General features: G+C 50.2%; 2 protein-coding genes across 3 annotated transcripts in view; both read right to left on the bottom strand.

The window, feature by feature from the left end:
• LOC139266043 (leucine-rich repeat-containing protein 34-like) overlaps window positions 1–7,464 on the bottom strand; it is a 100,237-nt gene extending 92,773 nt beyond the window's left edge. Inside the window, exon 1 of the mRNA XM_070883845.1 lies at window positions 7,435–7,464. The gene's annotated coding sequence lies outside the window, so the exon portion shown is untranslated. The remainder of the gene's footprint in view (window positions 1–7,434) is intronic.
• Window positions 7,465–13,657: 6,193 nt separating this feature from the next.
• The window catches only part of LOC139266041 (myoneurin-like), a 56,964-nt gene continuing 54,885 nt past the window's right edge, over window positions 13,658–15,736 (bottom strand). For both annotated transcript variants that reach the window (XM_070883840.1, XM_070883841.1), the window contains exon 8: window positions 13,658–13,938. In XM_070883840.1, the coding sequence (XP_070739941.1) occupies window positions 13,697–13,938 (242 nt within the window). In that variant the 3' untranslated portion in view covers window positions 13,658–13,696. The remainder of the gene's footprint in view (window positions 13,939–15,736) is intronic.

The raw sequence follows: 15,736 nt of genomic DNA, 5'->3' as shown, positions 1-15,736 counted from the left end.
CCCTCCCTCTCTCCCCCGTTTCTCTCTCCCCCCCCCTCTTTCCCTCTTCCACCACCTCCCTCGCTCCACCTCTATTTCCTCTCTCTCTCTCGCTCTCTCCCCCTCCTCCCTTCTCTAGCCCTCCCTCCCCGCTCTCACTCCACCCTCCCCCTCTCTACTCCTCCCCTCTATTGCCCCCCTCACTCTCTCCCCCTCTTCCTCCCCCACCCCTCTCCTCCTATCTCTCCCCCTCGCCTCTCCCTTACTCCATCTCCCCCCCCTCACTCCCTCTTCCTCACCCTCTCTCCCCCCTACCTCTCTCACGATCTTTATCCCCCTCCCTCTCTCCCCTACCGATCTTGCCCTCTCTGCCGTTCTCTTTCTCCGTCTCTCTCTCCCTTCCCCCCTCCCCCTCCCTCTCACCCCCTCTCCTCCTCGCTATCCCTCTCACTCCCTCCCCCTCTCTCCTCCCTCTGTCTCTCCCCTCCCTCTCTCCCTCCACCTCCCTCTACCCACTCTCGACCCCTCCCTCTCTCTCCACCTCCCTCTCTCTTACTGTCTTCCTCTCTCTCCCTCTCTCCTCCTCCCTCTCTCTCCACCCTTCCCCCCCCCCACCTCCATCACTCTCTCTCCCTCTATCCCTCTCTACCGCTCTCTTCTCCCCCTCTCTCACACTCTCACTCCTCCCCACCTCTCCCCCTCTCTCCCTTCTCCTCCCCCCACTCTCCCTCACCCCACTCCCTCCTCACTCTCCTCTCTCTCTCTCCCTCCCTCCCTCCTGCTCACTCTCTCTCCACCTCTATTTCCTCTCTCCCCTCTCTCTCCCCCTCAATCTCCCTCTCTCGCCCTCACCTCCTCCCTATCTCTCTCTACTTCTCCTTCTCTCACTTTCGCTCTCACTGTCTCCCTCTCCCTCATCCTATCTCCTCCTCCCTCCCCTCCCCCCCGTCATTATCCCTCTCTACCACTCCCCTCTCCCTCTCTCACTCCTCTCTATCCCTCCCTCCCTCTCCCCCTCCCCCACTCTCTCCCCACCCCTCTCCCCCTCTCTCTCTCTCCCCCCTCCCTCACTCTCTCCCCCTCCCCCACTCTCCACTTCTATTTCCTCCCTCCCCTCTCTCTACCCCTCTCCCCCTTCCTCTCCCGCTCACTCTCCCGCTCATCCTCTCCCGCTCACTCTCCCGCTCATCCTCTCTCCCTCCCTCCCCCCCCCCTCCGCCTCTCTCCCTCCTCCCCCTCTCTCTCTCCTCCCCCTCCTCCTCTCTCTCCTCCCCCTCCTCCCCTCCTCCTCTCTCTCTCTCCTCCCCCTCCTCCTCTCTCTCTCCTCCCCCTCCTCCTCTCTCTCTCTCCTCCCCCCTCTCTCCTCGCCCTCTCCCTCCCTCCCTTTCCCCCCTCCTCCTCTCTCCTCCCCCTCCCCTCCCCTCCTCCTCCTCCTCTCTCTCCTCTCCTCCCCTCCTCCTCCTCTCTCTCCTCTCCTCCCCTCCTCCTCCTCTCTCTCCTCTCCTCCCCTCCTCCTCCTCTCCCCCCCTCCTCCCCTCCTCCTCCTCTCTCTCCTCTCCTCCCCTCCTCCTCCTCTCCCCCCCTCCTCCTCCTCTCTCTCTCCTCCCCTCCTCCTCCTCTCTCTCCTCCCCTCCTCCTCCTCCTCCTCCCTCTCCCTACCTCGTCGAGCTCCATCCTATGCAGAAGTGCTTCTCCTGTTTCCATAGCGACCCACAAACAGCAACAAGGTATCCACAGCAACTGCACAGGACAAGGGCCAACAGCGCCCCCTACTGGAGGAGACCGAGAGAGAGACAGAGAGACATAGACCGAGACAGAGAGGGGCAGAGACAGACAGAGAGAGAGACAGCGATAGAGACAGAGTCATGCCAGGTACAGGCAAGGGCAGGCGGTGACGAAGGCAAATGGTATATTGGCCTTCATAGCTAGGGGATTTGAGTATAGGATCAGGGAGGTCTTACTGCAGTTGTACAAGGCCTTGGTGAGGCCTCACCTGGAGTATTGTGTACAGTTTTGGTCTCCTAATCTGAGGAAGGACATTCTTGCTATTGAGGGAGTGCAGCGAAGGTTCACCAGACTGATTCCCGGGACGGCAGGACTGACATATGAGGAGAGACTGGATCGACTGGGCCTGTATTCACTGGAGTTTAGAAGGATGAGGGGATTTCATAGAAACATATAAAATTCTGAAGGGACTGGACAGGTTAGATGCAGGAAGAATGTTTCCGATGTTGGGGAAGTCCAGAACCAGGGGACATAGTCTAAGGATAAGGGGTAGGCCATTTAGGACTGAGATGAGGAGAAACTTCTTCACTCAGAGAGTTGTTAACCTGTGGAATTCCCTGCCGCAGAGAGTTGTTGATGCCAGTTCATTGGATATGTTCAAGAGGGAGTTAGATATGGCCCTTACGGCTAAAGGGATCAAGGGGTATGGAGAGAAAGCAGGAAAGAGGTACTGAGGTGAATGATCAGCCATGATCTTATTGAATGGTGGTGCAGGCTTGAAGGGCCGAATGGCCTACTCCCTGCACCTATTTTCTGTTTCTATGAGAGAGAGACAGAGACACAGAGACACAAAGGGAGAAGGGCAGAGAGATAGAGAGAGAGACACAAAGAGAGAGAGAGAGAGAGAGAGAGAAACAGCGAAGGAGAGAGAGAGACACACAGAGACTGACACAGAGAGAGAAAGAGAGAGAGAGAGAGAGACACACACACACACACACACACACACACACACACAGGGAGAGAGAGACCGAGAGAGAGAGAGACCGAGTGAGAGAGAGAGAGAGAGACCAAGAGAGAGAGACGAACAGAGAGACTGACAGATGGAGATACACACACAGAGACTGACAGACAGAGAGAGACAGAGTCAGAGAGAGATAGAGAGAGAGATAGAGAGAGATAGAGAGAGAATAAAGAGAGAGACAGAGAGAGAGAGAGAGAGACAGCGAGGGACAGAGGGAGACACAGAGATATAGAGAGAGAGACAGAGAGACAGAGAGAGAGAGAGAGAGAGAGAGAGAGAGACACACACACACAGGGAGAGAGAGAGAGACAGAGACCAAGAGAGACCGAAAGAGAGAGAGGGACAGAGAGAGAGAGAGAGAGACAGACAGACAGACAGACAGACAGACAGAGAGAGAGAGAGAGAGAGAGAGAGAGAGAGACAGAGAGAGAGAGAGAGGGGGAGGGAAAGGGAGACAAAGACAGAGAGAGACAGAGAGAGACAGGGAGAGAGAGAGAGACAGGGAGAGAGAGAGGGAGAGACACACAGAGAGAGAGAGAGAGAGAGAGAGAAAGAGCGCGCGACACGGGGAGAGAGAGGAGAGAGAGAGAGAGAGAGAGAGACAGACTGACAAAGAGAGAGAGAGAGAGAGAGCGACACAGGGAGAGAGAGAGAGAGAGAGAGACAAAGAAAGAAAGAAAGACTTGCATTTATATAGCGCCATCGGACGTTCGAAAGCACTTTACAGCCAATGAAGTATTTTTGGAGTGTACATAACATAAGAAATAGGAGCAGGAGTAGGCCATTTGGCCCCTCGAGCCTGCTCTGCCATTCAATAAGATCGTGGCTGATCTGATCATGGACTCAGCTCCACTTCCCTGCCTGCTCCCCAGAACCTTGCACTCCCCAATCGCTCAAACATCTGTCTATCTCCACCTTAAATATATTCAATGACCCAGCCTCCACAGCTCTCTGGGGCAGAGAATTCCACAGATTTACAAGTCTCAGCTCAGTTTTAAATGGGCAGCCCCTTATTCTGAGATTATGACCCCTAGTTCTAGTTTCCCGAGTGGAAATATCTCCTCTGCACCCACCTTGTTGAGACCCCTCATTATCTTATATGTTTCGATAAGAGCACCCTTACATTCTTCTGAACTCCAATGAATATAGTCCCAATCTTCATAAGTCAACCCACTCATTTCCAGAATCAACCTAGTGAACTTTCTCTGAACTGCCTCCAATGCAAGTATATCTTTTCTTAATACAGAGACAAAAACTGTACACAGTACTCCAGGTGTGGCCTCACCAATATCCTGTACAGTTGTAGCAGGACTTCTCTGCTTTTATACTCTATCCCCCTTGCAATAAAGGCCAACATTCCATTTGCCTTTCTGATTACTTGCTGAACCTGCATACTAACTTTTTGTGTTTCATGCACAAGGACCCCCAGGTCCCTCTGTACTGCAGCACTTTGCAATTTTGCTCCATTTAAATTATAATTTGCTTTTCTATTATTTCTGTCAAAGTGGATAACCTCACATTTTCCCACATTATACTCCATCTGCCAAATTTTTGCCCACTCACTTAGCATATCTATAGGGCTCAAATATCCACAAGAGTTGTCCCGTTTTTTTTTTGGAGTATGTAGCTTTTTTTGGGAGTAACTTAAAAATCGCAAATTTCCCCGCTTAACTTGCTCCAGTGTAAGTCAGTTAGTTAGGTATTTTTCTAGTTTAGTTTGTTCTCTCCAAAAGGGGGGCGTGACAAGCCACTTACGCCTCTTCTGGCCATAGAAGCAAATTTGGCCAACTGAAAGTTACTCCAAACTAACTTAGGCCAGTGTATGTGGCCACTTTTGTAGGCACAGAAAAACCTTACCTACATTAAAGAAATCAGCGCAGGTAGCCAGAGATTGGGGGGAGAAGAGAGGGGAGAAGGTGAGTTAGAGGATTCTAAAGCAGTAAAGACATTCACAACATCACAACATCTGCACAACATCATCAAAAATAAATTAAAGATAAATCAGCTACTGAAAATAGAGCAGTCCTACCTTGCCGACTGCAGAACGCACCGGCTCGCCCTCCGCCAGGGCTAGGGGCGGCAGGCACACATGACTGTAGGGGTGAGGGATTTTTACTTTTTACAGTTGTTCCTAAATGTTGCGAGGTTCTAATGGAGCATGATTCCGTTTTAATGCAAAATATCTTTTATTGGAAATTTTACAGTGCACTTCAACAGCAACAGCAGCAAAGGCTGCACCCACATCTCGGGGAAAGTGCACTTCCTCATAGGGTCGGTGATGGTGGTGGTGGTGGGGGGGGGGGGGGGGGGGGGCGGCTTGGGTCTGACCGGTGGCTGGTGCGTAGATTGAAGTGGGAGTGGCATTTGAGTATCCGGCCTTTGTGCCCTTATTGCAGAAGCTAGCTCCCTCATGGCATCTGCCATCGTTTGCACACCCTCTGAAATGCCCGCCCTCAGTTCCCGTCTCAGTGCTGAGATTTCACCCGACAGTGTCACTACCTCATCACGCACCCCACTGACGGCCGCCACGAGTGATCTTGTGAGGGCATTGGTCTCCTCACCCAATGAAACAACCTGATTAACCTCTGCTGAGGGCTGCATCTCAGGAGAGACTGGTCGGCTTCTCCTTACCCTCGCTGTGGGTCTGCCTAGTGACACCCCTCCAGTGTGAGGCGCAGGCTGGGACGTTGGGGGACTGGGTGTCCCAACATGCATTTCACGACTGCCACTGGGACCCGCGACCTTGGAAGGTATGAACCCATGGAATGTTGCCGAGGAGCTCATGGAGGTTCCTGGCAGTGTGCTGCCCTATACTATGGCCTGATCCATATCGCGGGCAGCATTCTCCCGTGAACACATTTCCATGGACCCCTCCTCCCCCCCACCCGCCTTGATCTGGAGCGCATGCATCTGGATCCTCTGGTGGATCTTCAGGATGTTGAGGAGTGTCGTCTACTTCTGAAAAATACAACACAACAGTCAAATGGTTAGCAGCACAGGAGGGGGAAGGATGGGTGGCATGAGTAGTCTCACGCGTAGCAGGCCAGTCAGCAGGTTGATTTGAAGGGCGACGATGCATTTTAATGACTCACCCTCACCCTCGCGTGTGGGTCCAGCTTGTGCAGAGCTGATTCTTTTTCTGCCGGTGCGACTCAGCAAGGCAGCAACCCTCTGTTCCAGGGGTGATAGTTGGTGCAGATTTGGCGGACCTCCTCCTGTTCTAGTTCTCTCCCTTTTGTTGTGGGCCAATTTCTTCTGCAAAGATGAAAATATTAATTTTCAGACATGGTGCGCATCTGATGGGTGGGACACATACAGATGGTCACAGTTTCAATTGCAATTCAATTTAAAGATGAAGATATTACTTACACTCATTACTTGACCAATGTCCTGCCATTTCTTCTTGCACTGGTATCCAGATCTTGTGGTGTTGACCCCAGCGGAGAATTCTTCTGCAACTAGGTTCCATCTTCTTCTCATTTCCTTGGGTGTAACTTTTGACGGACCACTCTTGCTGATATCCAGCTTCAGCCATTTCTCCTCAGTGACAGTCACTAGTTTCTCCACTTCCTCATGGAGGAAATTCTTTGTTCATCTTGCACACTCTTGCGCCATTCGTATATTGGACTCACACTCAGGTAATGTTCAAAAATCACACTTCTCACCTTTCTTCCACCTATCCAGCACTCCTCTCCACTCCCTCAGCCACACAAAAATCAATATTTAAACCTTACCTTTATATATGCTCCATTACCAACGATACGGAGGACGCTCTCCCTTTAATTGGCCGATTGCCAAGCTTCCTGTTGCACTGCGCACGCTGAAACGCCCATTGCGCATGCGCGCCGCTCAGACATACGGCCCCCTGCCGGCACTCCACAAGACGCTGGGCCCAAGCCCCGCCCCCCCCGCTGGCCGTGCTGAGCAAGCGCAGCCGAAGCTCCGCCCCCCGCAGGCTCTGCAGCGCCACGCCGATGGATCCGGACGATGAGGGAGCGTCCAAATTAACAGGTACATTTTTGCCGCTTTTTTTGCCCCAAAAAGTCAGCATCCCACCCCTAACTATGCCGCTCTAGGCGGCTGGGGAAATTTGGGCCCTATATCCCTTTGCAGATTTTTTGTGTCCTCCTCATAATTTGCTTTTCCACCCATCTTTGTCTCATCAGCAAACTTGGCTACATTACGTTCAGTCCCTTCATCCAAGTCATTAATACTGATTGTAAATAGTTGAGGCCCCAGCACCCCACTAGTTACTGATTGCCAACCGGAAAATGACCCATTTATCCCGACTCTCTGTTTTCTGTGAGTTAGCCAATCATCTATCCACGCTAATCATCATCATCATAGAGTCCCTCAAAATCATGGAAGACTTGCTTCCACTCCAAAACTGAGTTCTCAGGTGACTGTACAGTCCAATACGGGCATTGCAGGCTCTGTCGCAGGTGGGATAGACAGTGGTTGAAGGAAAAGGTGGGTGGGTTTGGTTTTCCGCATGCTCCTTCAAACTGTCTGCGTTCGGTTTGTGCATGCTCTCGGTGACGAGACTCGCATGCTCAGCGTCCTCCCAGGTGCATCTTCACCAAGGCATATGAAAGCATGGGCCTTACACTAAACATCTGTGAGACAAATGTCCTCCACCAACCTGACCCTGCCTCTCAGCACTGCCCCCCAGTCAACAAAATCCACAGTGCGTGGACCATTTTCCATACCTCGGGAGCCTACTATCAGCAAGGGCAGACATCAACGACGAGGTCCAACACCGCCTCCAGTGTACCACTGTAGCCTTCGGTCACCTGAGGAAGAGAGTGTTTGAAGATCATGCTAATATATTGCCCCCACCCCGTAAAATTTTATCTTGTGCAGTAACTTTTTATGTGGCACCTTATCGAATGCCTTCTGGAAATCTAAATACACCACATCCACTGGTTCCCCCTTATCCACCCTGCTCGTTACATCCTCAAAGAACTCCAGCAAATTTGTCAAACATGATTTCCCTTTCATAAAACCATGCTGACTCTGCCTGACTGAATTATGCTTTTCCAAATATCCCGCTATTGCTTCTTAATAATGGACTCCAGCATTTTCCCAACGACAGGTGTTGGGCTAACTGGTCTATAGTTTCCTGCTTTCTATCTGCCTCCTTTTTTAAAAAGGAGCGTTACAATTGTGGTTTTTCAATCTACTGGGACTTCCCCAAAGTTCAGGAAATTTTGGTAGATTACAACCAATGCATCCACTATCTCTGCAGCCACTTCTTTTAAGACCCTAGGATGCAAGCCATCAGGTCCAGGGGACTTGTCCACCTTTAGTCCCATTATTTTACCGAGTACTACTTCTTTAGTGATGGTGATTGTTTTTAGTTCCTTCCACCCTATAGCCCCTTGATTATCCACTATTGGGATGTTTTTAGTGTCTTCTACCATGAAGACCGTCACAAAATATTTGTTCAAAGTCTCTGCCATTTCCCTGTTCCCCATGATTAATTCCCCAGTCTCATCCTCTAAGGGACCAACATTTACTTTAGCCACTCTTTTCCTTTTTATGTACCTGTAGAAACTCTTACTATCTGTTTTTATATTTCATGCTAGTTTACTTTCATAATATATCTTCCCTCCTCTTTATTATTTTTTTTTTAGTCGTTCTTTGCTGGCTTTTATGTTTTCCAATCCTCTGGCCTCCCACTAGTCTTGGCTACCTTATATGCCCGTTTTCAATTTGATACCATCCTTTATTTCCCTCGTTGGCCACGGATGGTTATCCCTTCTCTGACAGTCTTTCCTTTTCATTGGAATATATTTTGCTGCGAGTTATGAAATATCTCCTTATATATCTGCCACTGCTCATCAACCGTCCCACACTTTAATCTATTTTCAAAGTCCACTTTAGCCAACTCTACCTTCATACCTTTGTAGTCGCCTTTATTTAAGTTTAGGACTCTGGCTTGAGATCCAATTATCTCACACTCTAACTGAATTTGAAATTTAACCATGTTGTCGTCACTCATTCCTAAAGAATCCTTTACTAGATCATTTATTAATCCTGTCTCATTACACAGTACCAGATCTAAGATAGCCTGTTGCCTGGTTGGTTCCGCAATATACTGTTCAAGGAAACTATCCTGGATACACTCTATGAACTCTTTCTCAAGGCTACCCTGGCCAATTTGCTTTGTCCAATCAATATGAAGGTTAAAATTATTGCTGTTCCTTTTTTACAAGCCTCCATTATTTCTTGATTTATACTCTGTCCAACAGTGTAGTTACTGTTAGGGGGTCTATAGACTACGCCTACTATTGACTTTTCCCCTTTATTATTCCTTATTTCTACAGAAATACTTACTTTTATATAGCGCCACCGGACGTTCCAAAGCACTTTATAGTCAATGAAGTACTTTTGGAGTGTAGTCACTGTTGTAATGTGGGAAACGTGGCAACCAATTTGCGCACAGCAAGCTCCCACAAACAGCAATCAGAAAGTGGGGTCAGAGTAGGGAAAAATGGTAAAAAGACAAAATTAAAAGCTCTTTATCTGAATGCACATAGCAGTCATAACAAAATAGATGAGTTGATGGCACAAATAGATACAAATGGGTCTGATCTGAAAACCATTACAGAGACGTGGTTGCAAGGTGACCAAGGCTGGCAACTGAATGTTCATGGGTTTTTGCCATTTTGGAAGGATAGGCAGAAAGGAAAAGGAGGTAATAATAAAGAAAGAGAAGATAGTTTATGAGAGTAAACTAGCAAGAAAGATAAGAGCTTCTACAGTAAATGTTGGCCCCTTAGAGGATGAGACTGGGGAATTAATAATGGGAAACAGGGAAATGGCAGAGACATTGAACAAATATTTTGTGTTGGTCTTCATGTTAGAAGACACTAAAACCATCCCAATAACTGATAATCAAGGGGCTATTGGGAGGAGGAAGATTAAAACAATCACTATCATTAGAGAAAAAGTATTAGGCAAAATAATGGGACTAAAGGTGGACAAGTGCCCTAGACCTGATGGCCTGCATCCTGGTGTCTTTAAAGTGACTGCAGATATAGTGGATGCATTGGTTGCAATCTACCAAAATTCCCTGGATACTGGAGAGGTCATAGCGGCTTGGAAAAACGCAAATGTAGCGCCCCTATTCAAGAAAGGAGGGAGACAGAATCGAGGAAAATAAAGATCAGTTAGGCTAACATCTGTCGTTGGGAAAATGCTGGAGTCCATTATTAAGGGAGTAGTAGCAGGACATTTAGAAAAGCATAAAAGAGTCAAGCAGAGTCAGCATGGCTTTATGAAAGGGAAATCATGTTTGACAAATTTGCTGGAGTTCTTTGAAGATGTAACGAGCAGGGTGGATAAGGCGGAACCAGTAGATGTGGTGTATTTGGATTTCCAGAAGGCATTCGATAAGGTGCCACATAAAAGACTACTGCACAAGATAAGAGCTCAAGGAGGTGGGGGCAATATGTTCGCGTGGATAGAGGATTGGCAAACTAACAGAAAACAGAGAGTCGCGATGAGTTGACAAACTAGTGGGGTGCCACAGGGGGCTCAGCTATTTACAATTTATATTAATGACTTGGATGAAGGGACCAACGGTAATGTAGCCAAATTTGCTGCTGATAGATAGGTGTGAAAGCAAGTTGTGAGGAGGACGCAAAAAATCCACAAAGTACATAAGAAATAGGAGCAGGAGTAGGCCATTTGTCCCCTCGAGCCTGCTCCAACATTCAATAAGATCATGGCTGATCTGATCTTCGGCTCAGCTTCACTTGCCTGCCCGCTGCCCATAACCCTTCACTCCCTTATCACTCAAGAATCTGCCTATCTCCACCTTAAATGTATTCAATGACCCAGCCTCCACAGCTCTCTGGGGCAGAGAATTCCACAGGTATAGATAGGCTAACTGAGTGGGAAAAAGTTTGGCAGAGGGAGTATAATGTGGGAAAATGTGAGGTTATCCACTTTGCTGGGAAAAATAAAAAGGCAAATTATTTAAATGAGAATTACAAAATGCGGTGGTGCAGAGGGATCTGGGGGTCCTTGTTCATGATACACAAAAAGTTAGTATGCAGGTACAGCAACTCATTCGGAAGGCAAATGGAATGTCTTCCTTTATTGCAAGGGCTGATGGAGTATAAAAGCAGGGACGTCCTGCTACAACTGCACAGGGTGTTGGTAAGACCACACCTGGAGTACTGTGTACAGTTTTGGGCTCCGTATTTAAGGATATACTTGCATTGGAGGCAGTTCAAAGAAGGTTCACAAGGTTGATTCCTGAGATGAAGGGGTTGTCATATGAAGAATGGTTGAGCAGGTTGGGCCTATACGCATTGAAGTTTAGAAGTGATCTTATTGAAACGTGCAAGATTCTGAGGGGGCTTGACAAGGTAGATGCAGAGAGGATGTTTTCCCTTGTGGGGGAATCTAGAACAAGGGGGCATAGTTTCAGAATAAGGGGTCACCCATTTAAAACGGAAATGAGGAGGTATTTCTTCTCTCAGAGGGTTGTGAATCTGTGGAATTCTCTGCCCCAGAGAGCTGTGAAGGCTGGGTCATTGAATATATTTAAGGCAGAGAGACGGAGTTTTGAGCGATAAGGGAGTAAAGGGTTATGGGGAGCGGGCTGGGAAGTGCAGTTGAGGCCAAGATCAGATCAGCCATGATCTTATTGAATGGCGGAGCAGGCTCGAGGGGCCAAATGGCCTACTCCTGTTCCTATTTCTTATGTTCTTATGATAATGACCAAATAGTCTGTTTTTGTTATTTTGGTTGAGGGATAAATATTGGCCAGGACACCAGGGATAAGTCCTCTTATTATCTTCGAAAAATAGAGCCATGGGATATTTTCGTCCACCTGAGAGCAGACGGGGCGTTGTTTAACTTCTCATCTGTAAGATGGAGTGTCAGCCTAGATTTAGGAGACACAGAAAGAGAGGGAGGGACAGAGTCACACACAAACAGAAAGACTTGCATTTTTATAGCGCCTTTCACGACCACTGGACATCTCTGTTTGATAGCCAATGAAGTACTTTTGAACTATCGTCACTGTTGTAATGTAGGAAACGCAGCAGCCAGTTTCTGCACAGCGAGGTCCCACAAACAGCAATGTGATAATGACCAGATAATCTGTTTTTGTTATATTGATTGAGGGATAAATATTGGCCAGGACACCGGGAATAACTCCCCTGTTCGTCAAAATAATGCCATGGGATCTTTTACATCCACCTGTGAGAGCAGACGGGACATCGGTTTAATGTTTCATCTGAAAGATGGCTCCTCTGAAAATACAGCACTCGCTCAGCCCTGCACTGGGACTGTCGGCCTGGATTTATGACAAAGAGAGACATAAACACACAGAGACAGAAAGGGACACACACACACACACACAGAGACAGAAAGGGACACACACACACACACAGACAGAGAGGAACACACACACACACACAGACAGAGATAGGGACACAGGGACAGGGAGAGGGAGAGTGAGAGACAGAGAGGTGATTCTATGCGATGTGGTGTGTGTGGTGTGGACACTGGACGCGTGTCTGAGCCAGTCCTCGCGATGCTCCGATACAAACACCAAATGAACAAATCAGTAACTTTATTGCCAGCTCTGATTTCAAAACGACTCAACAAACAGAACGAGACGAGTTCACATCCCGCTGATCCAAGAAAGTGGGCTGAGGGAAATGCAGCAACAGGTCCACAATCTTAGGCTGGGGGGGGAAGAGCGCAGGTCCGAGGGGGCGGGTGGGGGAGGGAGTGGGTCCGAGGGGGGGGGAGGGAGTGGGTCCGAGGGGGCAGGGGGGGGAAGGGAGCGGGTCCGAGGGGGCGGGGGGGAGGGAGCGGGTCCGAGGGGGGGGGAGGGAGCGGGTCCGAGGGGGCGGGAATGGGTCCGAGGGGGAGGGGGGGAGGGAGCGGGGGGGGGAGCGAGCGGGTCCGAAGGGGCGGGGGGGCTGGGAGTGGGTCCGAGGGGGTGTGGTGGGGGAGCAGGCGGACAGGTCCGGGGGGGGGGGGGGGGGGGGAAAAGAGAGGGGAGAGCTGGTCCGGGTGGGTGGAGCGGGCACTGTGGCATTGTTGCAATTCTGATTGCTCTAAATTCTCTGAATAATTAAATAAATCTCCGATGCAAACGTGGAGCCGGGGTCAGGACCGGGGTGCCCCATGGAACGGCTCTGAGAGCACGCAGCGATCACTGCATGGCTGGGAAACACCGGCCAGGTACCAGCGCTGCAGTCACGGCAATCCAGAGTGCCCCCCCCCCCCGCCCCGCGACCCCCATTGGGCCTAGAGACCCCCCCAACCTGGTGACCCCCCCCCAACGGGCCCAGAGACGCCCCCACCCAGTGACCCCCACTCTGGGCCCAGCCACCACCCCACCCAGTGACTCCCCCCGGCTATGCCCGGAGATCCCTCCCCCTTGCCCAGAGACCCACCGCTGGGCCCAAAGACCCTGCACCTGGGAGAAGCACAGCTCCACAACCACACTAACCTTCAGCGGGACTTCGGGCCCAGGAACACTGAAATGCCACTGAGTGATTACAGGTGGTGAACGGCACCAAACTCACCACACGGGAATAAACTGTGTCAACATCGCCCATTAGCAGCAAAACAGGACGCCGTGCAGCCGAGTCATCAGCTCAGACACTTGGCATTTACTCGAGGTCTTCAACAGCCAGTCCAGGGGTCGGGCTAGCGAGCTCTCCCCTCTCACCCAGCGATCCCATCACCCCCCACCCGCCCCTCCCTTAAGAGCGCGCTGCGATTCCCCCTCTCCCCCCCCCCCCCGGGGGTGCACTGTGATCCCGCCACTGCCACCCCCCACCCCGGGGGCACCGCGATTCCTTCCCCCCCCCACCCCCACTGGGACGCACTGCGATTTCTGCGATCCCCCCTACCCTCCCCTCCCCTCGGGGCACACAGCGATCCCTCCCCTCACCCCCACCCCCACCCCCCCCCCAGGGGCACTGCGATCCCTCAGTACAGTTGCTGCAGGAAGATGAGCTGTGGCTCGGGGTAGGCAGACATTGATGGCCGCAGCAATTGTTCTGTGGATAAAGACGGGACGTCGCTCACAGGCATCAACATCTGCTGCTGCTCCGTTCCCACAGCAATGGTGAGTGGCAGGGATAGGTCGGAGGGTTTCAGCTCCATCGAGTCCTGCGACTCACCTTCGACAAAATCTGCCCCATCATCATTACCCTCGGTCCTCGTTACAGCTGGAAATGAAATCACAGCATCAAACAAGATCATAAGCACTGGTGTTATACACAGTACTGGCCTCTCACGATATGAGGTAATACAGAGCCATGGCCTTTTACACCCGGGTCTAGGCTAGTCGGGAGCAGCAGCGGGAGCGGGCGGCTCTCCGAGAGAAGCAGCGGAGCGCTTCAGTAAAGCCCGAGGCCCAGACTGAGCTAGTCGGGAGCAGCAGCGGGAGCGGGCGGATCTGAGAGGGAAGCGGCGGCAACGGGGTCAAAAGTAAAAGAAAGAAGTAAAAAGAAATCGAAGTAGGACATCACAGCCAAGAGGGTAAGTGATTGGCTGGTTGATTGGTGAGTAGTTTTTCTTTTTCTTTATCTTTTTTCTTTTCCTTATCAGGAAGAAACCTTTGGCATTGTTGCCAAATTAAGTTAATTTAAGGGTTAAAGCATGGCAGGAGAGCCCAGAGCCGTGTCATGCTCCACCTGTGCTATGTGGGAAATCACTATGTGTGCGGGAAGTGTATCCAGCTGCAGCTCCTGTCAGACCGCATGACGGCACTGGAGCTGCGCATGGATTCACTCTGGAGCATGCGCGATGCTGAGGGTGTCGTGGATAGCACGTTCCGTGAGTTGGTCACACCGCAGGTAAAGGTTACAAAGGCAGATAGGGGATGGGTGACCATCAGGCACAGCAGGAGTAGGAAGGTAGTGCAGGAGTCCCCTGCGGTCATCTCCCTCCAAAACAGATATACCGCTTTGGATACTGTTGGGGGAGATGGCTCATCAGGGGAAGGCAGCAGCACCAAGTTCATGGCACCATTGGTGGCTCTGCTGCACAGGAGGGCAGGAAAAAGAGTGGGAGAGCTATTGTGGTAGGGGATTCTATTGTAAGGGGAATAGATTTCTGCGGTCGCAATCGAGATTCCAGGATGGTACGTTGCCTCCCTGGTGCAAGAGTCAAGGATGTCTGAGCGGCTGGAGGGCATTTTGGAGGGGGAGGGTGAACAGCCAGTTGTCGTGGTGCATATAGTACCAGCAATATAGGTAAAAAATGAGATGAGGTCCTACAAGCTGAATTTAGGGAGCTAGGAGTTAAATTAAAAAGTAGGACCTCAAAAGTAGTAATCTCAGAATTGCTACCAGTGCCACGTGCTAGTCAGAGTAGAAATAGCAGGATAGTTAAGATGAATATGTGGCTTGAGGAATGGTACAAGAGGGAGGGATTCAAATTCCTGGGACATTGGAACCGGTTCTGGGGGAGCTGGGACCAGTACAAACCGGACGGTCTGCACCTGGGCAGGACCGGAACCAATGTCCTAGGGGGAGTGTTTGCTAGTGCTGTTGGGGAGGGTTTAAACTAATATAGCAAGGGGATGGGAATCTATGCAGGGAGACAGAAGGAAATAAAATGGGGCCAGAAGCAAAAGGTAGAAAGGAGAATAGTAAAAGTGGAGAGCAGAGAAATCAAAGGCAAAAATCAAAAAGGGCCACATTACAACATAATTCTAAAAGGACAAAGAGTGTTAAAAAAACAAGCCTGAAGGCTCTGTGTCTCAATGCGAGGAGCATTCGTAATCAGGTGGATGAATTAACTGCGCAGATAGCTGTTAACGGATATGATGTAATTGGGATTACGGAGACATGGCTGGGAACTCAACATCCAGGGGTATTCAATATTCAGGAAGGATAGACAGAAAGGAAAAGGAGGTGGGGTAGCATTGTGGTTAAAGAGGAGATTAACGCAATATTAAGGAAGAACATTAGATTGGATGATGTGGAATCTGTATGGGTAGAACTGTGGAACATCAAAGGG

Source organism: Pristiophorus japonicus, chromosome 6 (assembly GCF_044704955.1).
Source record: "Pristiophorus japonicus isolate sPriJap1 chromosome 6, sPriJap1.hap1, whole genome shotgun sequence".
Taxonomy (NCBI): domain Eukaryota; kingdom Metazoa; phylum Chordata; class Chondrichthyes; family Pristiophoridae; genus Pristiophorus; species Pristiophorus japonicus.
This window is presented reverse-complemented; position numbering and strand designations above follow the sequence as displayed.